This window comes from Oryza sativa, chromosome 6 (genome assembly GCF_034140825.1).
Source record: "Oryza sativa Japonica Group chromosome 6, ASM3414082v1".
Taxonomy (NCBI): Eukaryota; Viridiplantae; Streptophyta; class Magnoliopsida; order Poales; family Poaceae; genus Oryza; species Oryza sativa.
Genome location: NC_089040.1, coordinates 7,136,495 through 7,156,593, shown reverse-complemented (window position 1 = coordinate 7,156,593; position 20,099 = coordinate 7,136,495). Strand labels below are relative to the sequence as shown.

Here is a 20,099-nt window from a genome sequence, read left to right as displayed (position 1 = left end):
GATATCTCCCCTAAAGGGATTAGAATCAAATATGAGGATTCTGGCGAACACATGGGTTCCTAGGTATTCCTCGGAATACCCGAAATTTATATTCGACCATTCAATTTTTGTGCAAATATAAAAAAAATTAAGTCATGCTTTAAAACATTTGACGATAAATCGAATAAAAAATGATAATTACATTTTATTTAACAAGAGAATGGTAAAACGTACTGGAAAAAGTTAAATAACATTATATATTGTGAAATCGGAGGGAGTATTTGGCACGGATGCAGGTCGTCTGCAGCGTTGTATGTGCAGTTGCAGTACTGCTCATTTAGCGGTATGGCATGGGCCAGCGCCTTATTAACTCCGCACTGCAGCAGCCGGTGTCACGTACGGCAGCGGCGTGCATGCGTGCATCCGACTGCAGGTGATGCAGCCAGAGAAGCTTTTGCTATTGCTCGTGATGCCCGTGAGCGAGGCGCACACACATGCGCACACAGTCGCAGTCGCTCCCAGATCGACACCGTGCGGCGCGCGGCGATGAACGTCTAACAGGTGGTGGCGCCGATCGAGGCGCGAGGTTCGCGCCTTGGCGGTGGCGGCTAACTGCTTGTCGTTCGTGTCTACGACTGCACCCGCAAAATTTATTTTTCACCCATTCCACGCGTATTAATACAAAACCAACCCAATTTCAATGTAATTATTCTTTTCTCAAAGAAATATGGTTCAAAAGTATACGCAAAAAACACGCGTACACTTACATCTATAAGCACACACGCATGTGTCGTCCCATACGCCCTCGGAAGACTCGCCATCGCCGGTACATCATATACCACTGAAAGAATAATTTGTTGTAAATATGAGCACTTATTGACTCATATCAAGTATAGGATTTAATCCGAGTGGGCTAGTTCCACCATAACAAATCTAATCTGTTGGCACTAACTTCATTCTTTTTTTTATTCATAATATCTTGATTCCCTACTCTCTCTATCACATTTTAAACGTAGTTATAAGTTTCCGTGTCTAATTTTAATCGTCCGTGTTATTTGAACCATTTATGAGTACCCGTGTCTAACTTTGATCGTCCGTGTTATTTGAACCAGCCATAAGTACCCATGCTTCCATGGCATGAGATGGGACGTGGGGTCGCTGCGCGTCAGCGCTGCTCACCCGACCTGCAGGAGATGTCCCGAGTAAATTGTGAGATGGCAGGCGCTGCACTCGCACAGTACTAAAAATGTGCGCGCCCGTGCCACGTACATGCAGAATAGCAGAATTCATATGCATCTTACAAAAATGAACGTGTAAAAATCAAACAGAGATAGCACCTGCAAATTAATGAAATACACCAGAACCAAATGAAAGTGCCGATGGATGAAACGAGTAGTTTGTGAGAAGATAACCGACTGAATTTTATTACTACTGTTCCATCCCATAATATAATAAATTTTAACTATGTGTCTAAACAGTCCAAAAATAAAAGTAGATACATTTTAAAACTCTATCCCATAATATAATAACTTTTAACTTTTTAGAACAGTGATAGTATGTTGATAAGTTGATTTAAAAGGTTTTCTAAGATTGTCGTCAAAATTACGATAATTGAACCGTTTAGTATCTTAAAAAGTATGTACGCGATAATTCAGTGTCCATAGTAGTAATAATAAAAAAATAGCAGGCTCATTCTATCAAAATAACTTGAGAGCTATGTTCATCAGCTCCTGGATATCCAATGCATGGCAAGTACTCAAGGTATAATTGGGCAGAAATACTCTCAAGCAGATCTAGAAATGTGCTTTCCGGAAGTAATAATTCATGTGTATCATGGGTACTATCACATCGTGCCAGATCGAAAGGGAGTGTCCAATACCAATCATACGACCATGCACAAGACTACGTAGAGATCAAGCAATTCACTACCTGTCAACACTAGTACAATTTGGATCAATGCTACTGGAACGAAAGGGATATGAATCGCACAAACGACCTGCCAGAATCATGCCAAAACAGTGTCAGAAAGACGAAAAGGCATTGTCGATTTTGCTTCAAAAGGAAGGGATACGGCAAGTGAGGAAAAAGTTCAGGCAAGAAAGACGTCCAAACTCCAAATCACCTTCCCTTCGGCGGCAAGCCAGTCTCTTTTACGTACAAATTTGACATGACAACTACTTTGGTTCAAAGAATTGGCAAGATCACAAAAGTCAGGACATGAAAACAAACCAAATTCTGGTACAAAAGACACTTAAAAATATATGTTTTGGCCGCCAAAAAGCACTTTAACAAGTACTCCTGAAAGCAGGTAAAATGCACAGAAAAGCATAGCCTCTTGTTGCAAAAGATTACATACGTCTACAGGAGACCAGATCAAACTTGGCAGTAAGAAGAGAACATGCAGGGACGACATTCAGGGTAAGTTTTCTGATATTGCCTCAATTAATCAAATATTCAAATGGGAGCAAAACTTTTGTAATATTCCCCAATATCTCAAGGGCTCCTTGCTATCATTCAACCTAATTAATCCAACTTGTGATGTGAACCTGCTATCCTTGGCTTTCTTTGGTGCCACCAGACTCCAGTCTGATCTGCATCCAGAATTCATTTGACACTCAAAATCCCAAAGTGAGGCTTCTCGTCTAGTGGACACTGTTAATCAGTTGAGGCAAAAATGTGCCATGTAGGATCACATGACAATCTCAGCAAGCATCTTGCTTTCATCAAGTCCTCAAATCTTCTGACATTGCGGAAGGTATACAATGCGTTGTCAGAATATCCTGAGTAGCAGCCTTTGCCGTTTTTGCCTCAAGAACAACCAGCTGCCAGATGATACCAGTCAATTGGAAAGTGCTCACAGGAAGTAGCATTGAACAAAAGAGGATGATAATTTCACTATGAACAATGGAAGAGAGAAAGGGCGCTAATAATCCACATCTGATACCTGATCGTAGTCCATATCAAATTTTAAGTATTCCTCGTTACAATCTTCCACCATGGTTGCCAAGTGCTTTAAATTTTTTACTGGTTTGCCATTGAAAGAAAGAACCTATAGAGAATAAAAACAGTAAAACACAATTAATTTAACACATCAAAGGCAATTTTGTTCAGAAAATTTTGGTCTTCTACTACTCTTAGATAGTCAAATATAGCAATCAGAACAATAAAATGTCCATTACACTTGGTAACTAACTACCAATGTTGTTAGTTCCCTCCTGAGATTTATTTCCACCAATTTCAAACAGAATACTGCTTATGGCTGTTAACTTAGCTAATATATATAACAGCAGTTGGAGACAACCAATTCTGATCAGCATCATTCAAAATATGAACCGGTGTAGTGCAATTGATACGGTCAGTTGAAGAACACCCTTTTCTGGTATGGAGTATATATATGATAACTTGTGAAAATAAATCTCAAACCATAAAAATACTTTCAGTAGTGATCATTGTTACCTGAATATTGACAATTTCTTCATAACCAATGTTGATATCTGCTACAAGAACCTGAAAATTCATCATTTTTTTTCAAAAAATTGTCATATGATGAAATAATAAATACCAAGCTCTAAATAAAAGCAAGAAAGGTTAGCCATCTCATTTATAACATAAAAACATAGGTTAGTACAGAAAGAACTTGAGACCTGTGACACCACCACAAGCTGCTCGTCAGGTGATTGAGCCATTGCATGTAAGTGCTTGTCCAACAACTTGACAGGGGCATCATACTCATAGTCTTTTCCATACTGATGAAATAAGATTGTAGTTAGTTCTGTATTATCAAAAAGTTCGAACTTACAACTTTTTGCAGCAATTTGGACATGAAAAGAAAAACAAATGTGTTGTGCTAGCAGTCATGGATGATGAGAACCTACATGAGTGGTTCTTGAAAAAAAAATGAGTAAATTGCAGAGAACTGCTCCACAAAAATAAACTATGCTAATAAAGGAATCTTCTGGGGAAAATGGACTGTCTGCCACCGACCAATATATTGTGACACAGATTATTGATCGTACACTCTAGCTACATGTGTTAAATGTTGAAAGTCCAGAAATGACAGGTTCATGTCAACATTTTCAACCAAAATCGGATAAGCAACTAGTAGTCCAACATAGAACAGACATTTGAAAGATGTCATTCAGGTGGCAATATCGCTTCCTTCTACAAGGTTGGTGAAAATGACGCGTGAAACATATAGTCATTGATATTTGTGAACATGACTAAAAATTATCCATGTTTTCACACACACCAGAGCACAAACAGAAATACTAAATCACTACAATAAAATAAGTTGACGATAATATATAAGGTTTGTGAAAGTCTGTTAACAAAATACATATACAAGACTAAGCACGCGGTATATATATATATTCAATTTAAAAAATAAAGAGATAAGTTAAAGATGAAAATTACAATTAAGATCAAGCTTTCCAAAAATGCAACAAAATTGTACTGAACATCGTACAGTAGTAGAATGAAAAATTGACAACTGAACAAGGATGTAATATCTTGATTATTATTTCACACATAAAGCTGGACAAGGGAGATGACAGCATACCTCAGATCGGAGATATGGAACAGAAACAACCATAAAAACGAAGCCTGCAACAATGTAATATGATGGTGGCCTGCCCTTTATATGAGCTGGAATGAGTCTTTTGTGAGTTGCCAGCTTAATGTTAAATTCAAGAACTTTCGAATTCCGCAGAATTTTGACATGGGCCTTCTCGCCAGTGTACTTCTGCGAAATGAGGTAGCTGAAGCCAATACGCTCCCCATGTCTGAAAGGAACTGGATAACCAAGATAAACAAAATGTAAGCCAATACTCTCCTCCTTAAGTCATACTTCGTAGGCTACATTGGAGACAAACCATTTGGAGAACTAGTAATAACAGATGACAAGAACTAAGACATGCAGCAGACTTTTAAAGAAGAAAAATCCCAATGCTTTGTGCTAGACAATACGTGCACGTTGAATGATGTCATTTATGGTCAGTGGAGATCTCCATTCAATAACCCCGCTTAGAACGAATCCTTCCAGAACCAAATAATCTAGAAATGGCACAGGGAGTGGGGACTAGAAGTTGAACCTGAGACAATGGAATCTCTCTTGCATGAAACAGAGTGTCCTAGAATGCATGCTCCCAAATAGATACAAGAATAACTGGCCAAGGCAAACAAGTTCTAAAACAAAAGCAGTAGAAATAATCGCTAGTTGTGTAAAGCTCTGACTAACCTGTACCGTCATTGGCAATGTCAATGCCATCAAAGCTTAGAATTATATCAGAAGGTTGCAGGCATCCAGATTCAGGAGCGGTTGGCTCAACCCTTCTGACACGAACACCCTTTTGGTCAGATTTCATTCCCATTGCCTTTCGGAGATCAGGATTTTCCATTTTCTGCCATTCTATTCCAAGTATAGGAAAACCTGCAAAAGAATAAAGGAAATAACAAGCAAATAGCATGGAAAATCAGAATATCATAGATGTGAAGTTAATAATGGAAAAAGGATTACCACAAAACATTTTTTTTAAGAAAAAACGCCCTATGTGCATCAGAAGATCAATGACAAGCAACCATAAATATGCATAACTAAACTATTCAAACCAGTTTTAACTGAAGTTTTGCACTATTGTAGCTGTATCAAACTAAAACACACAATCTATGCATGCAGTCAATGAAGGTATGGTGGGTTATTGAAATACATTCTAATATGATGGATTAGCCTGAATTGTAAGATCTCAAGAACAATACCTGTTGAGGTGTTGATAATGCCAGAGCAAGAACAATAATTAACTCTTGTGATTGCTAATATGTTTACTTGCACAAAATACACAGCTAGATGAACGGACAGTGTTAATCTAGTGATAAAGCTCAAATTATAAGTACCACATCTCAAGAGATTTGTGTACATATGTTGAAGAGTGGTGATTTCAAAGTTCATAGAGATTCCAAATGCACGCACATGTCAAGAATCATCCCCCTCATCTATGCAAAGTATAAGTGCTTAAGTCTTGAAACAATAATGCCATGGAAGCTGATAGAACGGATAAAAACATCCAAATACGCCAATTTCCCCTTAAATACAATTTATGTTACACGGTAACATGTGGATAACTTGTTCACATTAAAAGTAACATAAAACATCTGCACATGCATCTAAATAAGCATGTTTCTGTGCAACGAGCATCCATTTTCCATTCATGTGCCATCACATGTGCCCCCTTAAGTTTAACTCCCAAAGAACTAAATTTCATACGCTAAGAATATAAAGATTTACCTGTGTACTCCCCAGATTTTTCGTAGTCTTGAATGAAGTGATTAATCACTGGGGTGGGTATGACGTAGCCTATGTTTTCTACATCTTCGTGTTTAAGAGATTGAAAAGCTATGCCCACACACTTGCCCTTATCATTAAAAGCAGGGCCCCCAGAGTTTCCTGAATTTATAGCTGCATCTATCTGTTCCATGAAACAGTGAAAACTTAAGTATGCTCCCAGGTTAAGAGATTATTAGAAATAATTCCAAAGAGAAGTAAAAACTATGTCTACAATATGCAAAATATAGACAATCAAAAGCATGCAAAGATCTTAAGAGAAAAACCTGCAATCCTAGAAGCTCCGTTGAACCATGAACATATGAAAGTATCTCTATTCTAGATACAACACCACTTGTGACTGAGATCGTGTCTCCTCCAATTGGGTAACCAACAACAGTCACAGCATCTTGAAGTGCAGGCAAAGATCCAAACTCTAGGGGTGAAACCCCTTTCCAGAATTCATCATCCTCTACAGTTAACATTGCTGAAATGGAAAGGTTATATTAATTATCAAATAACATAAGAAAGCTAACTTCTTGAATTATTAAACAATAAATTGACAGGCAAATCTTTGCAATTTAATAATAAATTGCTTGAATAATACAATTTGACTCCTGCCCTTGAATTTTTTTAGGTCAGGGCAACTTCCAAACGATCGACCCAGTACCTCCAAAATAATAACCCACATAGGCAGGTTCCTGATAACATTAGACCAAGAATAATAGAATATTGTTCACTTGTAATCACCATCAAGCGCTCAAATTAGCACTAGCTTTTGGATTTCTTTTGCACAAGTACTATAACAATTTCACAACTGTGCATTTATGTGCAACGAAGCAACCGTAAAGCCTTAAATAAACAAGAAAGGGCACATGAGATTTAGTTGCTATCCCTAAAGTTATGTGGCATTACTTTAGCTACTCCTTATCATTCCCTATCCTGTTAAAAATATCACAAGGCATTCTACACAAGCTTGATACGCACTCTGTCCAATCTAGATTGCCACCTATTATCACACTACTCCATGTGATGACCAAATCTGTTGAAATGGTATCATCGAACTCAAACCTTTGTGATTAGAGTGAACATAAATAAAAAGATTACAATGCTAAACCTGACTAATCTGGATTTCTGGTATGCCAACGTGAAGATTTGTAAAACAACCGAACATACAAAATCTGCAATAGTAAATAGCAAGTGTTTCTAGCTATTTTATGAGCAGTGCACATCTGCAGTTTTCAATCTGTTTCACAGGACATTGCCATTTTACCAAACATTGCAAGGATTCCGATTGCCAAAAACTAGTCCATAGTCCTAGTAAAGTCGCACGAGTGTGGGCTATACATACCAATGTCACACTCGGTGCCAATAGCGAGAACGGTGGCAAGGTATTTGGTATCCGATCCCCTCTTCTTAAGCTTGACCTGGGTGTAGTGCTCGACGGAGTGAGCGTTGGTAAGCACCCTGTGCCCACCAATGATGAACCCGCTGCTGCTGGAGCTATATTGCCGCTTGCGCTGCCACGGCAGCGAGAAGTTGGGCTCCGTGTGCACGCAGAACACCTTCACCACGGCGTCCATCGACGGCATCACCTTCGCCACCTGCTCCCACCGCAACGGCTCCACCACGGGGACCTCCGCCGCCGCCTTCTTGGCGTTGGCCGCCGCCCCCTTCTTCGCGCCGCGCCGCGGCGGGGACGGGGGCGCGTGGGGTGCGGCGCCGGCATCGGAGGGGGGCTCGGGACGGCCCCGCCGAGACTTGCGGCCGCGGCCACGAGGGGCGGGGGAGGAAGCGGGATCGGGCGAGTCGGAGGCGGAGACAGCCGCGGCGAGGGGAGAGGAGGGGTGGTGGTGCCCGTCGGAGGAAGCGGCGGCGGCGGCGGCGGCCGGAGGCTTCGGCTTGCGGCCGCGCTTGCGCTTCTGGCCAGAGGCGGGGTCGTGGGTCCCGTTTTCGGCGGCGGGGGCGGGGGCGGCGGCGGGTGAGGGGGCGGGCGGCGGCTTCGGCTTCCGGCCAGGGCGGCGGCCGGGCTTGCGCTTGGGGGAGGAGGTGGAGGCGAGCTCGTGGTTGTCCATGGCGACGAGCTAGGGTTTCATGAAGGTGGGAGAAGCCAATGCCCGAAAGGGTTGGGGTTGGCTCGGTCGGTATTTCTTAGGTGCGGGTCGGGTCGGGTTCGAGCCACAAGGTCGGTTCCAAAGGAGAAATTGGACATCCTCTGCCATCGTAAAAAGAGGGTTTCCTCATATTCACCATTTTTCACGTTTTTTACCATTTTCTACGTTTGATTTGACCAAAATACTCTGAGCTCGGGTTCGATGGGTGTGGCGTGGCATTGGTGGGGACGGCATCGGCCGTTGCGGCGGGGGAAGGGGGGAGGGGCTCAGGTTGCTCACCGCCCAATAGGCTGTCAGCGATAACCACGTGGAGGAGGATGGAGGATACCGGCGTTGATCCACTGTGCTCCAGCTTGCTGATAGATCAATCGATGAAGCCCGCCGGTAAGAGGAGCAACGACGGGGGCAGCGGTGGAATGGCATTGCTCGATGGCGATGTCACTTGCTTTGATGTCAAGTCCTTCGCCACCTCCCTCGCGCTACTCACCCTCGTCATGGAGCTCTGACAGCTCCACCCCTACCAACTCCTTATCCTCCTCTCCGCCGCCAGCTCAACCTCCTCCTCCTCCATTCCCCCCTCCACCCCGCTTACCCACCATCATTGCTTCCGTTTCTTCCCTCTCCACCGCCGCCATGCCCGCTGCTAACTATTTTGGTCAAGCCAATTGCGGAAAAATGGTAAAATCATGTGAAAATGGCGAGTATGGCAAAGTAGCGGTTTGGCATCGGTTGGGAGTGGCTTTTTAACGAATCCAATCTACGGAGTGGCATTTGAGCGAAACCATCTTTTGGTAGTGGCAGAATGTATAATTTCTCGTTCCAAAGTGGTGGCGTGTCTGTGCTTTGCCTGCACAACTTTGTGTTACACTTTCTGTGAACTTTTATGTAACGAGAGAATCCACTTCATGGATTGTTCTAGTTCAAAGATTTTTCATTGATATTGTCAATTTCTATAATATACCAACGAGTTTATCATTTATTCTATAATACAGTGTTAGGCTGCTTTTTTTTCCAGAAATACCAAAAGGTTACCAATTTATTTACCCCATTATTTTAAAAAAAATATGAAATTTTTTATGTAACCTTCTTGCACAATATGGTTTTTTTATCTAAGTTTCAAGTTTTTATATTTTAAAGCAAAATATTTTTCTATGGTATATGAGAGTGAATTGCTTACCCAAAAGATAAATAACACAAAAATATTGTGTGACATATAAAAGATAATTTACATTAAAAACAAGAACAAAAAAATATTTTATGTAGCATATAATGAATAAATTATTTTTTTAGTTGCAATTGAAAATTCTAAAACTTATACACAAACTTTCACATTTTGTTAAGAGGCTAAATAAACTCGCCGGTATATTATAGAAAAGAGCAATACAAATATCACATCATTAAATTGGGATAAATTATATTTATCAGGTGCTCAGTTTCCTTTATTCTGCACCATGCTAAAGATTTGTTCAAATTTCATCCGTGTTCAGAATTCAAAAACTTTTCATGGTAGCAAAAACACTTGAGAACATCAGATTGTCACCAGTTTTCAAGTCCTTATAAAGAACAGTCTCATCGTCTTCCAGCCGGTGCATGTTTTCTGAGGAGTGAAGTGCACGGATGGTCCCTAAACTTGTATGGGTGTGTCAACTAGGTCCCTGAACTATTAAAATGAATTTTTGGGTCCCTCAACTTGTCTCGGGTGTTATATAGGTTCAAACGGGCTCCAATACACTCCGTGAGATGACGTGGCATGCCACGGTGACGCTTATGTGTCAATGGGATCCATATGTCAGTCATATAAAAAATAAATTTAAAAAGAGAGGGGAGAGAGAGAGAGGAGAAAAGGATGTTCTTAATTTAGAAGAATAAATGAAAAAAGAGAGGAGGAAAAATATGTTCTTAATTTTTTCTATATGTGGCTGACATATGGGTTCTAGTGACACGTAAGCGTCACCATGGCATGCCACGTCAGCACACAGAGTGGGTTGGAATCCGTTGGACCTATATGACACCCGAGACAAGTTAAGGGACCCAAAAATTCATTTCAAAAGTTTAGGGACATAGTTGACATATCCACACAAGACCGGCCATACATTTTACTCTTTTGAACGATGGAATTGTGAAAAATTCTCACGGTTTGGTTTGGTCTGTCTCGTGTGTGTGATCACTGATCACCTCCACATGGCAAATTCTCCTCGCAGTAATCAGAATTCGTCACTGGGCCAAGCCAGAGCCCAGTTTGCGGCCCATCATCCCGGTAATGGGCTGAATTCGTAATTGGGCCGAACAGATCGCTGGCACCTCTCCACATTTTCTCGTCGTATCTTTCTCTGTTCTCTCCAACTCTCTTTGATCTTCCGGTGATTTCGCATTTCCTCGCCGCCGGCGTTTGATTCCGACGAACTGATCATATCCGCCGCCGCCGCCGCCGCCGCCGCCGCTGACGCCGACACGGACTCACGCCGTCGGAGCGAAAGAACCGCCGCGATTGCCGGTGGGGTTCCGCTGCTCCCGCGACAGAATTTGGGTTCAGGGATCAACCACAGCCATGTCTAGTCTTACCCAATCCAAATCTTGCAGATGGGATACTCCGACGATGTTCAGGTGATCTCCCGCCCGACGTGGATCATTTTCCTTTCTCCCCTCTCGCCCGTACCCTTGTCCCTTGCAGTTGTAAGCAACAAAATGTTTTGGTCAAATCATCTGTAGATTGGTTGTGTTGTGTCTGTGTGTATGTGTGTGTGTTTCAACCAAGTGTTGATCAAATCAGCTGCAGGGAGTATGTTTGTGACTAGAAGCACGGTCCACATTCCCTGTCACCCAAGTTCCTTTCATTCAGCATTGGTGCCTTGTTCATCTGAAAGATCCATTTGTGAAATTGTGATAGTGGCGTAGACTGTAGAGTGTGACGTAGTTGGAATGGGGGTTTTGCAAGTGGGCAGTCTTAATAACTCTTAGTGCAACCTGACGAAAGGTGTTTTTTTCGGCAATACGCGAAAGATTTGTGTATCATTGCATTATTAAGATGGAGAAAGAAGGGCTGAAAGGAACCAAAATCTGTATTAGATGCTAAGCACCTGATGGTAGGTATTTGTATGCAATGCATTCCCATATGCTAGTTAACTCTGTTAAATTTTGCACTTATTGTCTTTTTCGGAGGATCGAGTCTGCACGAACCATGTGATTCATTTTCTCATCAAAGTGTAGGGTTGTATTTCTCCATAGGATTGTACAAGAATTTCGTGGTTTACTCCTGTGTCGTGGTCTCATGGATTTAAGTTTTGAACTAGAATGGTTCACAATTGCCTTCATGCTCTTGTTAGATTTGAAACTTATAGTTACTATAATCATATATATTTCAAATCTATGTAGATATATTTCCTTGCCTTTTGTTCTACTAGACAGATAATATAATAATTATTCTTGTTTAGAGGACTTTGGAATCTGGGGGTAAGATATAAGAGCAATTCTACGGTCCTTGAGGAGGTACCATGAGGTACCAAAAATTTAATGTAAAATTTGGTACCTCATGGTACCTCACAGTACCTAAGTACCAAATTTACAATAGAAAAAGTGGTACCTCATGTTACCTCCTCAAGAACCGTAAAATTGCTCAAGATATAAAGCTTCATCTGTAAACATCATCATCAGAGGTACATTAGTACTTCCGTAGAAATTCTGATTGCTATCCCTCATCTGATAAGGCATTTAATAATTACTTTATAATGGTAGACTAAATATATTAATGATGTTCTTATGCCTATTATCTAAATGATCACATCCCCTTTAATTTGTCCTTGACAACTCATAGCTAGTTGCTTTGTTTGTGTCAATATTCATTACCCTGTATGTGTTCATGTTGGACTTCAGACTTCAGAGTCTAGACAGTAGATAGACATGCCAACTTCCTGAAAGTGATCCCTTCCAACTTTTAGTTGGGACAATAAACAATATGATACTGTCATAACTGCAATCAAGTATATGACATATGTGAGAGTTAACCACTTGTTTTGCTTGTGGTCTGTACTCTGTACGTTAGGATGCTAGCTGTAATATCTGGATTTCTTTCAGAATCTTTCTAATAACTTATCTGTCCCTCATCAGGAAAATGGCAATGATTTAGCTCCTAAATCATGACACTCTTTGTGCATGCGCACTAGAACTGTTCTCAGGTAGATATAATAATTTAAATATACAATAGTGCATCCTAGCTATCTTTTATCATTTGACAACCTCAGTTTCAGTATTTCTGAATAAGACACAGATACACATAGGCATGACCTTTATATTGTCAGATTTGGATCTGAAGCATGACGGCCATCATACTTATTCATGATGCAATTACTCTTAATTTAAAAATACTTTATAAGCACGAAGCAACTACTATATAGAAGAAAATAAAGTACTTGTCACCAAGAACTTATATGAGAATATTTCAGTTACAGCTAGGAAGTGATAACGCTAAATAACTGCAAACATTGTAAGAAGTCATATGTGGGTTTGTATAGATTTATGTTCCTTAGATTTATGCTGTTATTGAGCACTGCAACACATTTGGGCCTCTTCTGGAACTCCCTTGTAGTTGGTTAACCACATGCATGTTTTGCAGTCAAGCAAACATGCTTGATGCTTCAGTTTCTTCCACAAGTAAGAGTCTTATATGACCCATAGTATTGATCACTATCTCAAGTAACTTGCTGAAACTGAGGTGCGTGCATAGAAAGTAATGGTTAGCAACATTGTCAGCACCTTCTTGGTCTCCCACTCTCACTATTGGTTTTTGGTTGAATGTGCATCTCCAAATACAAAATACTAGTGTAATACACTTACCAAACCCCACCAGAAAAGTCCCTGTTAGTGGCTCATCATAGGAAAGATTTGGATAACTAGATTTCCAGCTCATTCTGCAACAGCAAAACACGCATTGCACGAAGGTGAAAAAAGCCTATGCGCCCCTAGGTTTCACAAGTGCATGTGGGTGTAGCTCTGAGACTGTGCATGAACACCAGCCTATCCCAGCTTGAGTCCTCCTTCCTGAGCTCGCTGGTCGCCACTGATCCCAAATAATTGCACCGAGAGCAAGCTAACACCATGTTTAGATCCCAATTTTTTCTTCAAACTTCCAACTTTTTCCATCACATCAAACTTTCCTATTCACATAAACTTCCAACTTTTCCGTCACATCGTTCCAATTTCAACCAAACTTCCAATTTTGACGTGAACTAAACACAGCTAGAACATTCACTCATTCACTGAAAACTCCTCTCAGCTTTCATCTTCCAACCTGCAAGAGGGGAAGATCCCCCACACATACACCTTTCCTGATTTGATGGCTGTTGTTTTCTAAGGTGATCTCCCCCTATCTTTATTTCTCCCTTTCTCTCTGCCACTGCCACTGCAACTGTGACCCAAACCCCATGTACTGATGCTGCTGCTGCTGCTGCTGGCATCTTTGCTGTTTGGTGAGGAATCCATCAATCAACATTGCCTGAGAAGGGAGTCAGAGACCCAATGGTGAAGAAGGAATCATCATCTAGTCCCTGATGAAGAACACCCTCAATAATTCTTCTCTTTTCCATGTGCACTCCCATCTGTAAAGATGTGAGGAGGGAAAAAAAATAACTAGCAGGATCAGTGTAGTGGTGGTGAGGTGACACTTGTGTCCCCCTGAGCCATCATTTTTACAAGGGGAGCATATATGCCAGTCAGTAGACAGCAGTAGGTGTTTGATGTCCATTGCAATGGCAGGCAAGGTCCCCTGTGGTGTGTGCAGTCCTTCAGTTGTTGGCTAGGAGGAGAAAAGTTGGGAGAGTAACCTGTCAGGGGCCATGCCCTGAGAAAGAAAAAAAACACCTCATTTGATTTGATGCTCTTGTTATAACTTGCATTGTCTTGTGAAGCTGTGACTCACCTCCTCTTTTTTCCTTTCTTTAGGTAAGGCAGCAAATGGAACTCTGGAAATTGCCAAACATACTGGGCAAGCTCCTTTGCTTTTTTAGCCTTCAGTCTAATTCAAGCAAATCATGGTATGTTGATCAAGTGATAAACTTTGTCATACTATGGTATGCTGATCAAGTGATAGACTTTTTCGTACTAGTGATCAATCCAGTATCCTTATCAAAATTACATCTCATAGCGATTTTGTGCCAAGTTTGCGTCGATCCAAACCGTACCGGGAAAATTCCATCATTAATCATATGGGTGGGGTTACACCGAGGGCCGATGATCAATGATCATGTCGCGAATAGCTGCAATGAACTCCTCCTGGAAGGATATAATGCTAGCTCTGTTTACTACCAACAAAAGTTTTTGGAGCTGTTTGTGTTGGAGAGCTTGAGGGCCTATGTTGTTAGATACCACCATCAAGGATAGGGTTGCTCCAAGAACAGCAACTGGGGCATTGTCCTGCATTGCCTCTGTAGTTGTCATTCAGCTGTCTGCTTACTCCTGAAAGCATCCCAATTTGCAGCTAACTGTTCACAAACAATGCAACTAGGCATGTCAATAAAGGCTATGATCTAGTGAGTACCACAACTTGGCAATGCATTGGACTATGATACAGTCTAACAGTTCTCTGTTACGTGTGTTACACCTGCAGTTTTATCACTCCTTCTGCATGATGACGGTTTGTGGCATCAATTGCTCAGTGTGGGGATGATGGCTGTGTCATAATCTTCAGAGATTACCTGTGTTAGCCTTGGACCATGCTCATCCATACATTACAAGGTACAGCACATCTCTGTGCCAATCATCATCCGATATACCCTTAGGATTCTTTCGGCTTCTCTTATGAGCTTATCCCCATAACAATGAATTATAATTTGATAACAATATACCGCACGCATTCTGAAGTACACTCTTCATATTATTTATTTATCAGATTGTTGAAACGAATTATTTGCTCCATGCTTTAAAAAATACATTTTCTAAAAAAAATTTTAGTGTATTGCTTGGACCACTTGTTTTAAGTTATTTGTTAAATTTATTTATCAAAATATTCAATTTATTTCTACAATCAAGTATATAATCTGCCGTAACAATCCGCTCGTTTCAAACTGAGTCGCTTTGAGCCAAATCTGAAGTACTCTTTGGTATATATGCCATCTTCTTGGAGGCCTCTGATCTGGAAAAGAATGTAGGGTTGTTTTGGTTTGAAGCCCTACCAAAATTTTGGTAGTGCCAAATCTTGGGTTATGTTGTTTCTAACTCTATTGAATTAGTAAGATTTGGCCTCAATCTAAATAGTTAACAAAACTATCAAATAATTGGTAGGGCAAGAATTGGTTTCAATCCAAACATACCCGTTTATGCCATCTTCTTCATCCCCAATGATAGAGGTAAAATCAGTTGGGAAAGGTGGCTTTCTATCTCATCATTTTTCCCAACCTTGACTAGTCAGGAAGCCATACATAGGGTGGCAGTCTTTGAGCACTGCAACAAAACGCCATTACCGTTTGATATGCTCATATCGTGCTCCGTATAAAACAAAAGGCGGCACTGTGGCCGTAGGGTCCCCATTGTTACGTGTACACTTGCATGCTTCTCTACAGGGCTTCTCATAATCTCTTTACATGGACCGTATTTTTTTTCTCTGTATTTTTCCACATGAGTTACTGTTGTCCACAGCCAAAAGGAAGTTAGTGATGTACAGTGAACTATCAAGAGTTAGGCCATGTTATAACGTCTGCGGTTTTTCACAGGAATTTCACCAAAACAATTTAAATATTATATGAGGAGTGAGTAGGGATATGAAAGTAAAAGAAAGAAAGAAAGAAAGAAAGAAAGAAAGAAAGAAAGAAAGAGAATTTCATACGTGAACATGAAAATTTTCCACAAGTTTGGTTTTTCATGGCGAACGAAATAGTTTGCCGCACTGGGTGGGAAAAAAAATTAGCTAACAAATGCCCAAGATCTGTCTGATCCATCTCAAGACTTTCTACTCATCCATGCAAATCTTTTTACCGTGTATTTTTTTTCTAGTGAATTTTCAGGCGATTTGGGGGGCCGGCATTTCACATGCACATAGAAGACGGCAAGACGCTCATGTCTAAATGCAACAGTATGCTTCAGATTTGTATCCATTCATCCATCACCTTTCTTCAAGCCGATTCAATGCAAAGGTGAGAACCGAGAAGGCAGGCAATAATGCAAGGCAGTCATCGTCGTCGACGACGACGACGTTGAGCCGTAGAAAAAAGGGGGCAAAAACAACAGTGGACAATTAAAATCCAAAGGAGAATCTAGTGACATCCACTGTTGAGTGCAGCTGCAGCTGCAGCAGCAGCAAGAGGAGAGGAGAGGAGAGGAGCCAGCAAGAAAGCATGGAAAGCTGTGGTGCACTTTCAGCTTGCAAGAATTTGCAATGGTCAGGGGGTGCCAGGAGGCCAGTATTGCATGGTTCAGTTAAATGGGGAAAGTGCATCGCCTGGCAATGCACAGGCTGTGTGGCATTGAACTTTCTTTCAGGTCCTCACAGCCTTTTTTCAGAATTTTTCTTTCTGGGAGAAGTTTCAGCCTTTTGCAGTGACCGGAAATGCTTGTTGAGTTTGCTGTTTCTGCAGGTAAAAGTTGTAGTAGTAGTAATAATCTTTATGTGAAATGTGCTGATAGAGATAGGCATCACATTCTTGTGTGAAGTTACCTTCCTCAAATGATGTCTGATGACCTTCTAGAAAACAGTGGTACTTCAGTCCATGTCCCTCAGAAGTGTAGCTCATCTCAGTAGTCCATCAAAAAAGCAAGTTAAGCAACTAGACAAAATATTGTTCAGACTATCTTACTCTTAACATATATTTTTGCATTGTTAAGTTGATGACCTTTTGTGGATTAGCTTGAGGTATAGAAATTTGTAGTCTGTGCAGCTAGAAGGGAGGCTTTGCATGAATGTCTTCTTGGATAAGAGCACTTCTGAGGGATCTTTGGCTCGGTTCCCTTGGGAGCATCTACTACTTGTGAAAGAAACTGCATTTTTTCTTCTTCTGAATTTTCTCTGTGCAAGTGCAACCTTGCATTCCATTTCTTTGTCAATTTCTTCTTTTCCCTGTACTTCTCCTTTTCGGGTAGATAGAGTGAGAGAGAATCAGAATAAATCTGCAATGTGTTACGGAGGATCCAGAATTCTTTGGACTGTCCCAGGCTCATAAAGACAATGCGTTCAAGCATCTCATGTCATCAACAGGTGACCTACCTATACAATGCTACCAATCATGCACGCATGGGCTAGTTCTGGGAGATGTCTATGATCTAGAGCTCACCAAAATCTCTTTCCTTGCTTAGGGCCTATTTGGGAAGTTTAACATTCTGAGAAGCAGTTGGTTGGTAGCCAGCTTCTGAGAATCTGGAAAAGCTGGGTTTCCCGACTTCTGGATTCTAGTTCATTTTCTGGATTCTAGAACTACAGCTTCTCAGAATCTGGATCAAAAGCTGGTTTGTTTGGAGGAGCTTCTAATTCTGAGAGAAGCTGCAGCAACTAGAAGCTCCCCCAAACAGGGCCTTAGGTTCATCTAATCGCTTAAGGGATGTTCCTTGGTGTACTTTTTTTTAAAAAATAATTCAATATTAATGGTTGCGTGAAATTTTTTTTAATAAAAAGGCAATGTAGAATTACATCTACCACTTCACCAAAAATCATATTCAAATTCGATCTACACATTGAGAAACGAAAAAGACAAATTAAGATGTGAATAGTACCGATACTATTTGGGATTGCTTATTTGACCCGTTTTGAACGTTAACTACCTATTTGACCTTCCTTTTTTGAGTTTGCTTATTTAACCCTGCTTTTCGAAAATGAACGATCCGTCTGACCCTGTTATGTTAAGGTGAGTTAACGGTGTTAAGTTAGGGATAAATAGTCTATTTTGCCCTTGCTTAGTTATATATTGCTTGTTTGACCCTATTATGTCATACCATATATATGTTCGAATATTTTGACATATTTTTACTAATTTTTACATTTCTTTCACATTAAAGAAAAGTTTGACGGATTTGCCATAAATTTGACAAATTTGAATCATTTTGACAAAATGACTTTAATTTGACTGAATTTTAACAAAGTGGTAGTAGAGTACAGGTATCAATAGCAGCGGCGGCGAAACCGTGGCTATCTAAAAAAAAATCTAAATCTAGAACACGACGGCGGCGGCGGCCAACGCACCGGTGACGGCGATGAAGCTGACGGAGGCGGAGACGGCGCCTGCGGTGCTCTTCCTGACCGCAGCGGGCGTGAGCACGCTGCTGGACAGGGCCATCGCAGCGCCTGCGTCGGCGGGGCTCGGCGCCGCAGCTGACGACTCAGAGGGTGACGAGGGCGGGGACATCGGTGGGGCCGGCGGCGAGGCCATCGTCATCAGTGACGATGTGGGCCTTGGTCGCCGGGAGAGGGGGCAAGGGTGCCATCTTCAACGCGGATCCCTCTGTCCGCTTCCCGCCGCTGCCGCTCCTTCCCTTCACGAGCGGGCACCGACACATGTCCCCTCCGCATGCATCCTGCTGCCGCCACCGCCCCCTACCTCCACAAGCTGGCGCCGGCGCGGATCCACTCTGCGAGCTTCCCTCCGCCCCCGCCCCCGCCCCCTACCTCCACGAGCCGGCGCTACCGCGGGTTCCCTGCCGACACCGAGCACCGCCGCCGCCCCCTACCTCCACGAGCTGGCGCCGACGCGGGTTCCCTGCCGACACCGAGTGCCGCCGCCACAACTCGCCGGCACGCGAGACATAGAACCGGGCGTGGATAGGGTTAGGGATGGAATGGTTTCCTCGAGGGTATTTTGGACATTACGATTTTTAATTATATTTGTTTCTTTTAACTCAAACCTTAGCGTTGTAATGAAAACAGGGTCAGACGGATCGTTTGTTTTCGAAAAACAGTATCAAATAAGCAAACTCAAAAAAAGAGGATCAAAATGATAGTTAGCCTTGAAAACGGAATCAAATAAGCAATTGTCCCATACTATTTATACGTTGGATTTAGGGATGTTGTCAAAAAGAAGTTTAAAGATTTTCTAACAACAGTTTAGAAAATGTTTAAACAAACGAGGGGATGTCCCTTCCTGAGTTTAGAAAACTTTCCCGCTTCTGTCCACGGCAGATTTGTCTCTTTTCTCCACCAAACAGACAGTGTTTACATCAGTAGAAAGCTCAAGCTAACTAGACCACTGCTGCTGGTGTACTAATGACACACACACACTCTTGGCTGCTGTTTGCAACAGGGTTACCGCGCTAATCCCGGTGTTTTTCTGCTGAGACAGATGCCGTTGCTGTGGCTGAGTGAACGTCTGGTTGCCACTGGGGAAGAAGAGAGAAGCTTTGATGTGATAGAGCACAGTGCCCAATCCTCCATGGTGTTATTGGCGTTGTCTCGTGAATTCGTCATCTGTTGGAGTAGTTTTTTTGCACCACATTTTTGGGTGTTTAGATGGGACTAAAACTTTTTAGCCCATGTCATATCGGATGTTTGGACGCTAATTTAGAGTATTAAACATAGACTAATAAAAAAACTAATTTCATAAATGAGAGCTAATCCGCGAGACAATTTTTTTAAGCCTAATTAATCCATAATTATCAAAAGTTTACTGTAGCATCACATTGTCAAAATCATGGCGTAATTAGACTCAAAAGATTCGTCTCGCGAATTAGTCCAAGCTTATGGAATGAGTTTTGCAATTAGTATATGTTTAATACTCTAAATT

The 20,099-nt window shown here is 41.6% G+C and overlaps 1 protein-coding gene and 1 long non-coding RNA gene across 3 annotated transcripts; one reads left to right on the top strand and one right to left on the bottom strand.

Moving 5' to 3' along the window:
• Positions 1-2,212: 2,212 nt before the first annotated feature.
• On the bottom strand, positions 2,213-8,414 carry LOC4340589 (protease Do-like 9). The gene is made up of 9 exons (XM_015788891.3): positions 7,647-8,414; positions 6,583-6,782; positions 6,260-6,440; positions 5,216-5,407; positions 4,538-4,770; positions 3,624-3,725; positions 3,436-3,486; positions 2,924-3,028; positions 2,213-2,801 (listed from the first exon to the last, which is right to left on the bottom strand). The coding sequence occupies exons 1-9, from the start codon at positions 8,368-8,370 to the stop codon at positions 2,703-2,705; spliced, it is 1,887 nt and encodes a 628-aa protein (XP_015644377.1). The 5' UTR covers positions 8,371-8,414; the 3' UTR covers positions 2,213-2,702.
• Positions 8,415-13,901: 5,487 nt separating this feature from the next.
• LOC107281464 (uncharacterized) lies at positions 13,902-17,166 on the top strand. 2 transcript variants are annotated; one of them, XR_010741880.1, is made up of 3 exons: positions 13,902-14,435; positions 15,008-15,135; positions 16,401-17,166. It is a non-coding gene; the product is annotated as an uncharacterized lncRNA (long non-coding RNA). The 2 variants fall into 2 exon arrangements; XR_001547070.3 differs by having other exon boundaries at positions 14,295-14,435; positions 16,390-17,166.
• The last annotated feature ends 2,933 nt before the right edge of the window (positions 17,167-20,099 follow it).